This window comes from Pholcus phalangioides, unplaced genomic scaffold (genome assembly GCF_987345545.1).
Source record: "Pholcus phalangioides strain wild (caught in Gottingen) unplaced genomic scaffold, Ppha-v1.0 ptg000003l_1, whole genome shotgun sequence".
Classification (NCBI taxonomy): Eukaryota; Metazoa; Arthropoda; class Arachnida; order Araneae; family Pholcidae; genus Pholcus; species Pholcus phalangioides.
Window position 1 is genome coordinate 52712788 of NW_028301596.1, and position 16838 is coordinate 52729625.

At 36.3% G+C, this 16838-nt stretch overlaps 1 protein-coding gene across 2 annotated transcripts in view; it reads right to left on the reverse strand.

Annotated features, from left to right (window-relative positions):
• Rbcn-3A (rabconnectin-3 alpha) overlaps positions 1–16838 on the reverse strand; it is a 153068-nt gene that overhangs the window by 26745 nt on the left and 109485 nt on the right. The window contains exons 46-50 of one of the 2 annotated variants that reach the window (XM_089250266.1): positions 9699–9797; positions 9442–9566; positions 7173–7326; positions 4500–4583; positions 2514–2574 (exon numbers count right to left, since the gene is read on the reverse strand). In XM_089250266.1, coding sequence (XP_089106392.1) covers positions 2514–2574; positions 4500–4583; positions 7173–7326; positions 9442–9566; positions 9699–9797 — 523 coding nt within the window. The remainder of the gene's footprint in view (positions 1–2513; positions 2575–4499; positions 4584–7172; positions 7327–9441; positions 9567–9698; positions 9798–16838) is intronic. The other variant, XM_089250267.1, reaches the window with a different exon arrangement.

Sequence of the window (16838 nt, forward strand, 5' to 3'; positions counted from 1 at the left end):
TCATAAGTATTTTTGCAATTTTCACCGACTAAACGTGGTTTGCGATACAATGTTCTAATGGCCATTTTTGTTGATCTAGAAGCCTAATATTACCCTCCTCTGAGTTTGTCGCCACTTCCAGGCAGCACCCTGTATATCATTTTAACATTATAAAACTCTTGATAATGTGTCACCCTCACTTAAGAGGTCTTTTTTTTAAATACACTCCTTCAAATATTTAAATTGAACTTGGAAATTACCTATATGATACACATGTCAAGTTCAACAGTCACTTCTTGGCAACTGTCCCATCATTCGACAGATGATGGCTTTCCCATATAGAGAAGGCTTACTTGCTAACCGAAACGACGACAGAAGAATGCTGAATGCAGAACGCTGGTGGGCTTCATAGTAGAATATGATGGAGGATCTCTGTTCAGTGAAAAATTGCATTACTGACATATGCGGAAGGGCAGAGGTGGAAATTGCCTCTTCACCCCTTCACTATGCATACGTACTGCGATTTCCCCCCCCCTCCCGTTCAGAGGGCCCATATCCACTTATGGTGGGCTTGAGGCAAACAGTGCTTTTTACCATTTAGAAATGAACAGGAAAGCATAATGATTCAAACTCTGAAAACGCTTTGTGTTTTTAGTAAACTTGGATAGTTTCCTAAATTCTATTTTAATTAATAAATTATAGACTCCTGATAATTCGGCTGTGTGATACTCCTGCCCATCCAGTCATCCAGAGTTTTTAGGCAGGCTTTCTTTGAGTATTAAAAAGGAAAACATTTTACGATATGTCTAAGTGCAGAAGATCATTTTTGTCGCACCACAGTCATTTTCTACACACAAGGGCTAATTACACCGGCAGCCTTTTTTTATACTCACCGAGAGGTTGGTGCACTAACCCCCCCCCCCCATGTGAGACTACCTGCGGTAGTACTTTTTTTTTCTGTAGTGACATAGCCGTTTCTGTTGTACTCCTGTGTCAGGGAAGTTTTCCGACAAAGAGGAACCAGGTATCGAACTTGCAACCTCTAAACATTATTTGGTACTTTAGGAGAATATCTTACCGCCCTGGGCTACAGCCCCCATGTGCAGTAGTTTATATTATTTAAATGGGCTTTTCAATTAACTTCCAGTAATCTGGCAAACCCTTGTCTGCATTTGTCCCAAGCAAGAATCTACTGTATTATACAAATTTAATCTTTATTCTAATAAAAGCTGATGGTCTTGAAACAATATGTTATTTTGTGTCAATAATAATTTTACTCGAAAAGTTGAAAATATTTTTATGGGTCAAAATGACTTGATCTTGGTTCTCTATGAAACTTCACGATTTTCGATAGCAGGATAAATTAAGATAAATGATACAGATTAAACTAATCCATGAATGAACTACTTCAATTTACAAAAAGATGGCTTTTTGTGCATTTATGCATAAATGGGGGGTAAAATGGAGAGAGAGAGAGAGGGGGGCCACTGCTTACTCCATTTAGAGGGGGATCACTTCACTTATAGGGGGTCATATTTTTGTATTTTTAAGAGTGATCCCCCCCAAAGAGGTATGACTATACATGAAAAAAATATCATTACTGTAAATAATTAAGGAACTTCAATAACCGTGATGCTGTTATTCTCAGGGAACTGGCAAAAACTGTCTTTTAAAACAATCAAGTCTTGATTGATGTTTTACATTGGAAATTTCTAAGTTGCAAAGAACATATGCAGTGAAACCTCTTTTAACAGTCACCACGCAGATGCTCTCACTTTCACTTTACAGCCAATCAATAATCATGTTTTGTTTTAAATTCTTCAATAAGAAATTGAAGATAAATATTTAGAAGAAATAAAACATCCCTTTTTTCAACAGTCACCCTTCTTTTAACAAATGAGGGACAAATTTTCTTTTTCCCACTGGTGTTTGCAAAAGAGGGTTTTTACTGTTGTTGCTGTTTAAACTCTTAATTTTATATCCTCCAAAGCAGTCAACATCTCATATCTTACCTTGATTATTTAACCTTCATAAATTGAGTTTATAAAACAAAAAAGGAAAAAACCAAGCAAAAATATCTTCCTAAGTAAAAGCGATATATATATATATACAGTCAAACACTAATTTAATGAATCAGATAAAACAACTTTTTTATTTGCTAAATCCAGGAAAATCATTGTATCAGAGTTGAGATTAACACAAATATACCCACAGCAATATATAAGAAAATTTGGCGGATCTGAGTTTACTATAATGGGATCCAACAATATATATGGAGGGCTCAGAAGCCAATAAGTGTAAGTAATGTTTTTGAAAATGACTTTCGTATTGCAAGTGCCTCTTCACTGGTAAAATTTTCAGATGCCAAAGCATTTCCATCACTATCTCTATATTGCAAGAGCAGATTGCACCACTTATGCTGACCATGGAATAAAAAGATCCTTTCATCTCATTTTTAATGTTTATTCACTTACACTGATTGGCTTCTGGATCCTTCATATACAAGGCTGTTTTTAAAAAATCAAACTACTCACAAACAGGCATGACTGGATGAGCCGCAAGTTTCCGCACACCATCTATTCTATGTTTATTGAGCTAAATAATGAGTAGAAACAAAATATAAGAACTCTCTGGCAGTTATCATAAGAATAAAAAGCTGGAACAAATAAATTATTTTTTTCAGATTGTTTTGTTTTTATATGTTTTGAATTGTGGGAAAAAATCTGCAAATGTATTCCCATCAAGTAATATATATTTAACATTCTTCTGGTTGTTAAACTCAAATTTGAAACATACTGATATGAGCAAATAATTGTAAATATGTATTTTCATTCTCACTTCTGATAGATATTAAAAGCAAACTAAAAAAAAAGATAACTCTAGCAACTGATGTTCAATAACTGCAAAAAAAGTAATAATAATATGTATCCTGAAAAAAGCAAAGCATTCAAAATTATTTGTGGATCTTCATTTTGAGATCAATAAGTGATAATTGAGTTTCTCAAAATAATAGATGTATTCACTTTTCCTGCTAGAAAAATATCATAAATGTAATTATACTGTGTATAAGCCCACTTTTGTTCAAAAAATTGTTTCTATATTGGGGGGGGGGGGACAGAAAAGGAGGTTGATGTATGTCAGGGCCATAACCAGGATTTTTGCCATTCGGAGCAAACATTATTCAGCCGTCTGGGGCAAATATTATTTTGCCACTCCCACAACTTTAAAATTCTTGCTGCCTGGGACAATTGCCCCCGTTACTCCCCTAGTTACGGCCCTAACATATATACAGATGTTTTTGAGGTGAAAAAAGGATGTTGAGTGTTATCAACATCTGTCCTCGCATATGGTAGAGGTGCCCTAATTCTAACCCGCAAAAGTGGGTTCCACCTGGCCCACAAGTCACCTCTTTACAGCATCACAGGGGCCCCGGACTGAGAAATGTACTGAAACCTACTACAAGCTGGACAAAACTGATGGTAATTGCTATGCAAGGTCATCTAAAACCTGTAATGTACCTTGAGGGCTTTGGGCAGTACCCAGGTGAGCCATGCATCAAGATGGCCTTGCATAAAAAGTGTTTGCGAAAGAAGTATTAAACTAGCCTGTGGCCAAACTGGCGAATTAAACATAGCGAAACAAGAGAAGACATTTCACATATCCAGTTAGCAAACTGAACATGTTGTGCAAAAACCACCCTCTTCCCCTAGCCATTGATATGATAGAAAAACACATTATTGCCGTCTCATAAAGTGCTGGCCAAACAAATAAAAGGAAGAAAAAGTATTAGTTCATCCTTTGGTCAAATTTTTATATCTTATATAGATACATGCATTTTTTTTCTTCCATAACATGCCATTTTTTTGGGGGTTGACTCATACACAGGTTTTAAATTTTTTGCTGTTTTTGTGGTCCTCAAGTGGTCGTATTCGCATTCAAATCGCAATTTACTGGAGATGCAACCTTGTTAAAAAGTTGAAAAAAAAAACTTTCAAAACACAAAAATCTAAAACAATAGCAATTGAGTAATGCAAATGCTCTGACAACCCACTGCTTGATCTCAATGCAGTCATGAATGGCAAATTTTTGAGAAAGCTGAAACTTTCCAAAAAAAATCTAAATTTCGACATACATAAAAAATTAAACCTTTCAATGGAAAAAATATATAATACATGTATAATAATACTTTTTTTGCTCTATTCCATGCCCTTTACAGATAAATACTACGTATTTCGATCAGGTGTATCTGCAGACAGAATATACTTTCAGTTTTATGAGCTAATTCACTCATGTATTAACTTCCAAAACAAATGAAATGCAATAGCATGTAAAAAAAACATGACTAAGCCAAAGACATTTATCACGAAAACAAAAAACCATGCATCTAGCAATAAGCACAAATAAAAACTAAAAAGCTAAACCAAGAATAAGTGTTAAGATATAAGCAGGATATAACAGGTAAGAAGCAAGAAAATATTTATCAAGCAAAAATAAATGGAAAGACAAGGGTAAAGACTCACCGGTTTTAACATGTGGCGACTCCGTTCAATAACAAACGTACAGAATTGTGGGTTACAGCTGCCAGGAAAGTTAAGTCCCTTCATCTTTAAGGATTGGCATAAGCGTGAAAATGGTAATGAAGTTTTAGGTTCGAAGCAGCGAAGGAGTTAAACAGCAATAGTAGCAGCAGAAAAAAAAGAGACAGGAGATGATAGACAGGAAACAAGCAGGCTCCAATGAAGATTAAATGCAGACAACAAATACACTTTTTATTTTCCACACAACCAACATGAATACATAACATGCAACATCTTACACAATTTTTTTGTTTTTACAAGTTTTTGAAAATGAATAGCCACAAACAAGCAGGGTATGGCAAAAGTTTTAAACACACAACATATATATACAGCAGTACAAAAAGATGTAGATTTTATTTATTTTTTTACAATAAATTTAGTTATATGCAACACACATTTCCTTGCAAGTTCATAATTCTTTGAACTGTTTAAAGATTTACAATTTTTAAGCTCCAATAATTCAACTTCTAAAATTGACTATTAAACTGGCACAATGTTTTTTTTTTTCGCATAACACCTATCTACAATATAATATGAAATCACAAATTCGAAAAGTGCAACGTTTTATGCCTGTTTCTATGCAATGGAAATCAGTGGAAGAAATTGATTAGGACTTTGGGTGTGATGTAAATTGGTTATGATTTTGGGTAAAGTTTTCATTTAATTTCTGAATATATCAGGAACCATTTGACACATCGGGACCAAGTTATTTCTATGTACCAAGAAGTTATATATATGTATAAATCACCAGTGCTCCCAACACATAGGGTCCGGGTACTCAGTGCCGGCGTATTTGACAGGATGCATTTTGAGGGGTTCGTGATGAACCTCGTTTTTTTTTTTTTGCTTTAACATTGAAAAATTTACAATAGCAAAAGCTCAAAATAAATCCAGTCTGGAGCCCCACTAAAAATCTGAGAATTGGGTTCCGGGTCCTTGGCTGAGCCCCTGGATTTTATTTCTTGGTAAAATGAATGGAAATGAAAATTTCCTGGCCCTCACGGGTAAGGAGAAAACTGGGCTCCAGGCTGGGTACCCGCATGGGGAAGTTGACTCATTTCAGGGGGGGGGGGGGTTCTTGATGAATTTCATTCGTTTTTTGTTGCTTCAACATTGTAAAATTTGTCAGCAAGAGAATGCTTTCGTATGCTACTTTTCATAACACTTTGATGCAGTTGGACAAAATAAACAAGATATGATGTGAAGAGAAAAAGAGGTTGGCCATCCAAGGCGGCCAGGGGGCAAAGCCCCCCCCCCCTCCCAGTTAGTGATATAAACCCATAAAAGTAATGGAAGACCAAGTTTAGCATAGCATGTTAAGCAATGCCAGACTTGATAAGCAACATGCTTTATCAGTCAATCTAGAGCATAAATTATTTTTATGATTCCGATTTACGATTTATGATTCTGAAACATTCCGATTTTTATAATAAGTACAAATTACACAATTAATATACCTGGTACTTTCAGAGTACCCTTAGTACTATATGATTACAATACAAATCAAAGGTATAAATTCAAATATGTTGAATAATAAATATATTTGTATAAAAATTAATTTTACCACAAAGAAAAGCATAATTTTTTCCATACATTTTTTCTCAGCACCATCTTAAGAGCACTGTAAGCCCTCATGCAAAATTATTTTTTTTGAGGCTAGAAATAACTGCCTACCAACTCACATACTTACTTTTGAAAATTAGTACTAGATTTCATTTTCACAAGACCCCCTTCTCTACTTGAGGCTCCCAAGCCATGCCCGGGTGGGGCAGAGCATTAAGACGGGACTGCATTTTTGAGGTTTTGATTCTATTCTATTTAATTCTATTCTGCAAATACAGATGACTACAACATTGTATAAACGTCGGCCAGTGGCATCCAAAAAGCTGTATATCATTGAAACTCTAAAGTTAATTTCCCTTCTTTTGTGGGGTGTAGTGTAATGTAATGTGTTGAACACTTTTACAGGGGCAGAACATCTATATATATATAATTGAATTTTATTAATAAACTTATTATTTTGTTTTTTGGCAAATAAATATCAATGGTGGTGCTAACTACACAAACTTAGGAAATATGTCAAGAACAGCATAAATTTGGTGGTTCATTATGCCTTAACACTTTGACTACCACAAGGTTCAGATAAGCTGCACCACTTAATTTCATTAATCGCCATCTCACATGTAAGCCAATTACATGTGAATGTGAACTTCATCAAAGAAAAATATATCTACAGTGTGGTAAGCCCCAATATTCTTTTTTTATGATTATCAAAGTAGACAAAGTTTGAGCTCAAAGGAATATCTGTCGAGAAATATTATTCACTGCCAATTGGATACATCATAGGTAAATTCTGAATTTCTAAATAAAATCTTTGCGATGCCAGATGCAAATTTATACAATTTGAAAATTAGAAACCACAACAGGCGAATTGCCCAACAAAGTTGCTGGAAAAGAAGTAAAAGGGGCAATAAAAATAAGTAAAAACAAATAGTATTAGGAAAAAAACCCATAAAATTACGGTTGTCATAGTCTAAATACAGCTCACTGATAGTTAACTCACATACAGTTAACTGATAAATAAAAACGCTAATGAATAAATCTTCATATACATACCATGGATGCATTTTTCCCAGAATATGAGGACATTGTTGGAGCTGAACCAGTTGGACTATTGAATGCAGAATTTGTTGCAGATTGAACGGAAGACATTTTATCTAAGGGATGCTGAATCACAAGATATTCTGAAGATGGTAATGAATCAGCAGGCCTGAAAGAATGAATAGAAGACTTCATGAATGAAGACAAGGGATAGGCATAATCAGTCAGTACAAGCTCATTTTCTCTTCAAAATTTCCCTGACACTAGTGATTGGCATTGTCTATCAGTGAGTCAGTAAAAAGAAAGAATAAGACAGCTTTTTCTCAACCCAATACATCAAGGAAATAGACCTTTTTTGGATATTATGTCAAAGTTAACTCAGAAAGAAAAGTAATCTAGTCTTCACCAGGAATAACGAAGGCAGGGTCTACTCTCCAATAGTTGGATTGGATTTTGGGTTTATTGGCGCAAGGACCAATAAGGTCAAAATGTGCCAAAGCAAATGATTATCTAATAATAAGATGAAACTTATTCTTGTCACGTCCAGAAAGTAAAACTTTGCATGATAAAAAACAATATCATGGATTGTAAAGAACTATAATTTTTTATAAAAACCAATGGCTTTGATGAGTTTAAAAATGTGAGATGCATTGCATTGGTCACCTAAAATGTCATGAAGTGAAAGATGGCTTTGACTAAAAGTGGTCATAAAATGATGACGATAATGTGAACAAGTACAAGCATGAGCAATAGTTAATGGATTTTGACAATGTCGACACTCCGGTTGACTCTCTCGCAATAGAAGATAAGAATGGGCAAGGCGACTGTGTCCTATGCGCAATTGGGCAAGCAGAACTTTCTCCTTTCAATTAGTCCTGCAGCTCTAATGCAAATGGCCAAGTGTGGGCTTAATGGTATGCAATTTATTATTTGGCTGATTATTCCAGTGCTCCTGCCAGTGGTGATGCATCACTTCTCGGACGATTGAAAAGTGGTCACTACCAGGGACCAAAAGGCTCAAGTCAATGTTGGTTGTTGTTCAAGCTGCAGTGTCTGCTTTTTCGTTGCTGGTATTCCTACATGATCTGGTACCCAGTAAACTTTTACAGCGGTACCATGGTCTCCAGTAGTGTACATGGTAGGATATTTGCCCAGCTAGCGAGAGGAGGGTTTGATTCCAGGCGGGGGTCAGATGACTTTTCTTTCTGAGTTCACTTCAGCAGTCAGCATCCAGTAAATAGTTGGCATAATCAGGATGTGTAATAGTTATCACTGGGTATTGAATTTATCGCATGTACTTGTTTTTTTTTGTGTTTTTTTTTTGGCTTGTCGAGTCTTACTTTGCCTTGATTGGTCGTTGTAGACTTTAACTGATCATCTGCGTGACTAAAAGGCTTTGGTTGGAGAAGAGGCACAGAGTTAACCAAGTAGTTCTCTCTCTAATTTCGTCAGGGGCCATGAAATGAAAATGACCTGAAGTTCTTTAGCGTGCCTTCTACATCTTGCTAAGCTTAATCTTCAATTGTAAAAATTTTGATGTTCAAATATTTCAAACACTTTACACATTTGAAAGAAATCTTCGTCTTTCATAAGCATCTGAATATTACAGAATTTGAATTTTAGGTCATTGTTGAGAGCATTTTCTGATGATGTTAATTACTCTGCTTAATCTAATCAACTCTGCATTTGTGTTCGTTTACTCTAGTGGCTATGGACTAAACACATTTGATGATGTCAGTCAGTAAAGTAGTAGTGGTATTGAAAAAAATATTCAGAAGAAAACAAGCTTGCACCAACAACAAGCCTTTTCCCTGAGAAAATCTTTCAATCAATGACGACCACAAAAACATTTTCAAATATCACTGTATTTTTGTGTTTCATAAATCTAATTGAATTGAAAACATTATACCCCAATCAGAAACTTCAAAAAATGGGTAAAAAGCATTGGACAACGAATCAAATTGTTTTCTAGATATAATCAAAATGTTTGAGATGATATAATGCAAAATGATTGGAAGCTGTCCCACAATTTTTCATTTCGCAGATTCCACCTTAATAATAATAAATTTGAATGGGATAACAATAATTTAGTCATTTTATTAGCTAAATTTTAACTATTTCTGCCAAATTTTGTCTCCCCCCCCCCAGGCTGCTATCTTACATACATACCAAATGTTCAGACTCTTTCAACTTTGATCAAAAATTGGGAAGTGCTAAATAACAATAATCTAAAGAAAAAGAAATATTTCTAAAATAATGATAATATGAACGTAAGGAACATTACCTGAGTAAATTAATAACATCATACTCTGCTTCATTTTCTAGCCAAGGTATGGGTTCTAGAAGCACTGATATATTAAGTTCCTGGATTTCCTTTGGGGTAGCTAAAGCAATGTATCCCATGGTTTCCTGAAATGTCAACCACCAAGTTCATGTAGAGTAATTTTTGTCATAATCACTCACATTGTCCTCACTTCAAAATCAAAATGATTTGAAATCCAATCAGATTCTTACCACAACATTCAGTTTAATTATACGAACCTTACTCAGGCAGAAGCTTGTTACAGTATCTTGATCCTTGCGAATAATATGGATCGGTTCGGGTTTTTCAGGGACGTCTGTATCACAATGCTGGTCAAGCTATCAGAAATAATAATTTAAAAAAATCAAAACAAAGATTGACACAAATTAAAAATTAATACTGGTCAAGGAAAAAAAAATTCAAAAAGAATCTACTATTAATGACACTTTTAAAATAAATTTTTCGTTTGTTCAAATCGTTCCCCGGCTGCTATATAAACGAATTTCTACAGTATGTTACAGGTTGCGAGATCGACATATTATCTTTCCGCAAGATGTTTATACCAGTATTATTATTCCTACAGGTTAGTTTATTTTTCATATATATCAATCACGGTATTCTATTTGTTTTTCTTAAGTTTTTTAATTTTAGTTCACTCTTGTCAATCTCGCATCCTTTATCTGATTTTCTCATTTACTTTGTTTTTTGTTCCTCCCGTAGGTCCATTACCTATCACATGTCTGTTTTTGTCTTGGCCTACCTTAGTCATTGTTTGTTTAGGGTTGTTCCTCTCGATAAGCAGTTCTTTGGCCTACCTACCCACCTGTTTCTACTGCTTTTGCTCTCCGGTGATATCGAGTCAAACCCCGGCCCAAGGGTCACCCATTCGCCCAAAGCTTCCCAAATTCAAACACGATCAATTTCCCTGTCTGACCCTTCGAAAGCACTAGACAATCCTTCCCCCTCTGATTCCTCCATCCTTCTCAATATCCAGGATACTCAACTTACCATACTAAACCAACTCAAGCTCCTATCCCAAAAGCAAGATTCCTTTAGTGTCCAACTCAATGGCCGCTGTGGTGGTGGAGTGGTTATAGGGACACTCCCTTTGTTCCAGACTCTGCCACGAAGCTGGACTGGAAGAGATCTCGGCAACGGGATAAGTTCGGTGGCAGAGACCCTGGCGTTCATTCATTCATGTCCAACTCAATGGATTATCTGAACGTCTGAGTGCGGTAGAGGACAAATTTTTACCTATTGAGGATCTCCAACAACAAGTCTCCGACCTCTCCAATCTTCGTTCTTCTCTCGCCTCAAAGGTTATCGACCTAGAAGACCGCTCACGTCGGTCAAACCTAATTTTTCCCTCCCTTTTTTCGCGCCAGAAAACTTAACTTTAACAAGGCCAACTACCCTCTCATGCAAAATATCCTTCGTACCCACTTTCCTGACTTCATCTCCTCTTCTAACAATATTCAACATCTCTGGAGTAAATTCAAAGCTGTTATCGATAATTTGAGGCATACCGGAAGAGACCTCAGACATTGAATCCACAGCGACCCTTGAATCTAAAATACTTAAATACTGTTCTGACCTCCTAGAACTTGAAATTTCTGCCTCCGACATCGACCGTTGTTACAGAATTGGCTCTAAAAGAATCAAAGGCCCCAGACTTTCAATTATTAAATTTAATAAATTCAAAACCAAAACTGAAATCCTTAAAAATTCATTTAAATTAAAAAACACTAGCATCTCAATTTCAGAGGACTTTTCACCTGAGACACGCAGGCTACGTGGACAAATCTGGGGGGCCTCCCAAAAATACTGTGAGTCCGGTCTGAAAGTTAAACTTTTTCATAACTTTGCTCTTATCAATAACATCAAATACATCTGGGATCCCAGCCTTAATGATATTTTCCCGCTTTCCCAAACCCCTCCCAGTATTACTCCTCCTTCTGACCTTCCCCTACCTTCACCTCCTCTCCCTTTAGTCCCCACCCCTCGAAACCTCACTCCTCCTTAATCTCCCATTTTCCTCTCCGAAATAATCTCTTCAGAATCGGAACAGTTAATACAAGAAGCATAATTAACAAAATATCTTCCTTCGAATCCATCCTACTAGCTCATAATCCCAACTTTCTTGCAGTTACAGAAACTTGGTTGCACAGTAATATCAGCAACACCGAATTTCTACCACCAAATTTCTCTGCCTTTCGTAAAGAAACTCATGCGGAGGAGGCGTTGCCCTTGTTTTCAACAGTTCTATACCCCTTATTGAAATCCCTCTTGAATCAAATATTGAAATTGTCACTGCCGAATGGCACCATCACAACTGCACTCCCATCGCAATTTTCTCCCTTTACATACCCCCTGCCTCGGACCCTCACTACTTCATTGAACTTGAAACAATACTGGACCGATTTCATAATTCTCATCTTTTAATTTTAGCCGGTGACTGGAATCTACCCGGTATTGATTGGCATAAAATGCAGTCCCTCTCGGGAAACCATGGTATTAACAATAGAGTTCTCTACATTTTCCTAAAATTTAACCTCGTCCAAACCATCTTGGAACCCACAAGAATATCCAATCACTCAATCTCCACATTAGACCTAATTGCAGTTTCCAACAAAATTCCGGTTTCCAATTTTTCAGTTTTTGATGGCTGTTCCGATCACCAAATCCCTTTTTTAGATTTCTTCCTTCAACATACCATCCCTCCCTTTTTTCGCGCCAGAAAACTTAACTTTAACAAGGCCAACTACCCTCTCATGCAAAATATCCTTCGTACCCACTTTCCTGACTTCATCTCCTCTTCTAACAATATTCAACATCTCTGGAGTAAATTCAAAGCTGTTATCGATAAATGTAAAGCCACTGTTTCTACGAAATGCTCTTCATCTAAAAGTTTCTTTAACCCTTAGATCAACCGTGACATTATCCATCTCAAAAGAAGAATTCGACGTGACGTCTCTAAACTCAAATTTAACGACTCCTCTACTCTCAGAAACAAAATCTCGATCTCCACCAGTAACCTCAAAGACCTTATTTCTCGCCACAAATCCAACTACTTATCCCACTCATTGCCTTCTTATCTCAAAACTAATCCCTCAAAATTTTGGAATTTTCTTCGCCCCAAATCAGCAGGTACCTCCTCCCTCAAAACTTCCAACTCGGATCTAACCTCTCCCCTCGATCTTGCCTCCGAATTTAACCGGGCCTTCTCTTCTGTTTTTTCCTCTGATCCTTCACCCCCCCCCCAATACGTCTTTTCCGATTCACTTCATAACTCCTGTCCCATCTTCTTCTCTAAAGCCGGTCTCCTGAATCTCCTAAAAAAATTAAAAAACTCACTCTACTGGCCCAGATGGGATCCCCAATCATATCCTAAAATTCTGCGCCAATGAAATTTGCAACTATTTCCTCATTATATTAAACATCTCACTGAATACTTCTAACCTACCCAATGACTGGAAAATTAATAAGATAATTCCCATCCATAAATCTGGCTCACTCTCCCACCCTCTCAACTTTAGACCTATTGCAATCACCTCCTCTTGCTGCAAGCTCTTAGAACACATAATTGCCAAGAATATCCGTACCCACCTCGATTCGATTAACTTTTTCTTCCCTAACCAACATGGATTTCGATCATCGTTATCAGTATCTACCCAATTAACACTTTTCATACATGACTTAACAGACTCCATTGATAAAAACCTCCAATCCGACATAATTTTCCTAGATTTTTCCAAAGCATTTGACAGGGTGCCCCATAATAAACTTCTACTAAAACTTTCATACCTTGGACTAAATGTTCAACTGATGAAATGGGTGGAGGCCTTCCTTATTAACGGTGGCCAATTTGTCTCGTACAAGAGCCAGACCTCTCCTTTTCTTCATATCAAATCTGGCACACCCCAGGGCTCGGTCCTCTCGCTATTATTATTTTTAATTTACATAAATGATCTACCCGACTCCATAAACTGCCGCATTAGACTCTTCGCTGATGACTGTCTCATCTATAAAACAGTGTCCAATCTTTCTGACCAAGAATCTCTCCAACACAACCTTAACATTATTTCCAAATGGTGCTCAACCTGGGAATTACCCCTCAATTTCTCAAAAACTGCTTTTATGAAAGTGACCCGTAAAAGAATCCCTCACAAATTCCCCTATTCTATAAACGACTCTTTGATCTCTGAGGTTTCCCAATATAAATACCTGGGAATTATAATCTCTTCCGATCTCCGCTGGCACCTTCACGTTGATTATATCTCTAATAAATGTCTCCAAAAACTGTTTTTCCTTCGCCGTAACCTAAAATACTCCACTCGTCATGTTCGTCACTTGTGCTACCAAACATATATTCTCCCTGCCCTCTCCTATGCCTGTGAAGCCTGGGACCCCCCACACCCAAACCAACATGGACAAATTAGAATCTATCCAAAATAAGTCCACTTGTTTCATTTTTAACTGTTGGTCTTCATCTGTCTCCATAATGGAACTCAAGCGACAACTCAATATCCAACCGCTCTCCTCTCTTCGACTTATCTCTCGTTTAACTTTTCTTTACAAACTCCTCCATGGGGTTTTTAATATTGACACATCCAATATTCTAATCCCACCTTCACATTTCTCTGTTAGACTCAATCATTCCAAAAAATTACAGCCCATTTTTGCCTCTTCAGATTGCCACAAATTTAGCTTTTTCCCAAGAACTATTATCGACTGGAACAACCTATCATCAAATATTGTAGATTGCACTACGATTTCCGAATTTTCTCGTACCATCAATCGACACTTTCACCATATATAATTCCGCATTCTCTTGTATAGGCCTCAGCCAATCAATATTGTATAAATAAATAAATTTTATGTGGATATAACACATTGCAATACTTTATTCATTGTTTAAAAAATAAGTTCAAAAAGAATATAATCTGATCTAATGCAACATATAGTCTGTATCAAAAATTCAAGTATACAATTAAAATGCTGATGAAATCAAAAACCTGTGTGTGTGTGAATTTTTTAAATAGTATTCAAAGTTATACCAGATACATAGAAAAGACCCTTTATCCAGAAATAACTCTCGAACCCCTGAATCTAGAAGTATACTTCAAATTGCAAAAAGTATACAAATAATGTGTAAATCTCAGATACGTAAGGGGTTTTGTATGATTATTAAATTAAAAAAATAACTTTTTACTTTGTCATCCTGTTCTATAAAGCCCAATAAGGTTTATGCTCTCTTTCTCCTGAACCCAACAAAGTGCAATATTTGCTTAGATATTTGAATTTGAAGTGCTGAAAATGAAGGACTGTTCTTTCATTTTTAGTGATTTTTTGAATTCAAATATTTCAGTGAATATTACACTTGAAAAACATGGATTTTATTTGTTAGGCTCAGGAGAGACAGGGCAACAACTTTCTTTGATTTTTTTAGGACAGGGTGACCAAATAAAAAGTTAATTTTTGTTATACTAAAATTATACAACCCCTTGCAATATGAATGACGTATCTGAGGTCAACGCATTATTTTGATACTGCTTAAAAGTATGCTTCTAGGATCAACGGTTTGCAAGTTACTCAAGGATAAACTGGCTTTCCTGTATACATCAAAGAACTATGAAAAGTACAGTAGCTTATGCTACATCACTCCTTGTTATAAAGCACATTTGGATATTTCGCGCCTCGGCCTTGTATGGTTTAGTTCATAGCACTTTAACTCTTTTCTCATTTCAGACCGCTGAACCTGAATGAAAATTTTTGTAAACTGCCTTAAATGGGAGAAATAGTTTGTGAACCAGTGGAAAAAAGAAATTATATATATATATATTAGTAGGAAAATTTATAATTTGTTAGTCCTCAAAATAAATTAGTTGTTGATTAAAACTAGTGTATGTGAAGATTAAAAATGAACAATATGTGGTAAAAAAACTACAAATTTTTGTATTTTTGTTCTGCATACCAGTGTAACTTTTATGCACCAAAATACTGGTTACTCTGTTTTTGATGCTCTAAAACTTTAAAAATCAATCTTTTATATATATAGAACTTCTATTCCTTTCAGATACTTTATATACTGCATAATAGGACCATATAATAATGTTATATATAATTTTTTTGGGAAAATATATTTTTACATTTTTATGCAAACTGGGAAGTCTTTTCTCTTCCCTGATTGCTGAAAGTGAGGTTTTCCATTTTTCAGAGCAGCCCAGTTGCAGTATATGATTCCATTTTGTGCCCAGTTAAAATATATGAGAGCCCACGATCATAACAGGCTCATAAATTTTAGGATCGTGAAAATATATCAAAATACACGAATTTGCAAAAAAAAATCATATAAAAATTGATAGGCATTTATATTGCATGAGTTAAGTAAATGATTTGTGTTTAGAAAGAATCATGCAAATATTTCTGCGGCTAGAGGGAATGAAAATGTTTCTCCCATTGCTCTTCAAAACGGCGTTAGAGACTGCTTTTGCGAATTGTATCTGTGTTTTTGATTTATAAACTATTGTTGATTGCTGAAAATGCCTCTAAGACACATTCAAGGACCTCCTATGTAACTTCGGGACTTTGAGCAAGGCTAGGATGGATGAATCATTAGACTTGGCCAAGCAAGGTAGACAAATCAAATTTTGGTCCTCAATTAGACTGTTTTGACCAAGCTGTTAAAAGATTGTAGGAGCAGTGGATGTGTGCAGGTAATCACACATCTCAAACAGGCTTTGGACTAATTAGGTCCCCAGCAGTAGAGAGGAGCACCCAAGTATGTGGCGCAGTGGTAAGATGCTCATCTTCCACTATGAAGGTTACCGTCAAGAACAACAGGTTTGAATACTGGCAAAGAGCATCATAAAGTTCTTTACCCACCAAACCTGGAGTGGCCACTAATAGATGGGAGTCTTCATTTCCTACCCAACTCTACTCGTTGGAAATTGCCGCATGGAGATATATGACCGGAGTTGGTGTGCTGTAAAGTAATAGTAGAGAGGATCACTTTGTCTGTAGGCAAGCTGAAGCAGTGCCAATGATGACTGCACCAATCAACCAATCGTAGATACCATAATTGTTAAGGAAACATGTATCACACTGGACCATTTCAACACAGGTATCAGAAAAAAGTTTGTTCCCACAGCACCTATTAAATTTGTGCCATTGACAGCTGACACTGCCGTCCTCATTCACAGTGGGTGTCAAGATTAAGATTGGTGCAGCATCGTCTTCAGCAATAAATTGCAATTCTGTTTGGCATCTAATGATGGTTGTGTTCGACAGGTGCACCCCAACAGTCAGCGGATGAATAGTGCTCATTCTTTGAAAAGGCATATGGCCCAACTGCTGGTGTGATAATCTAGGGAGCCATT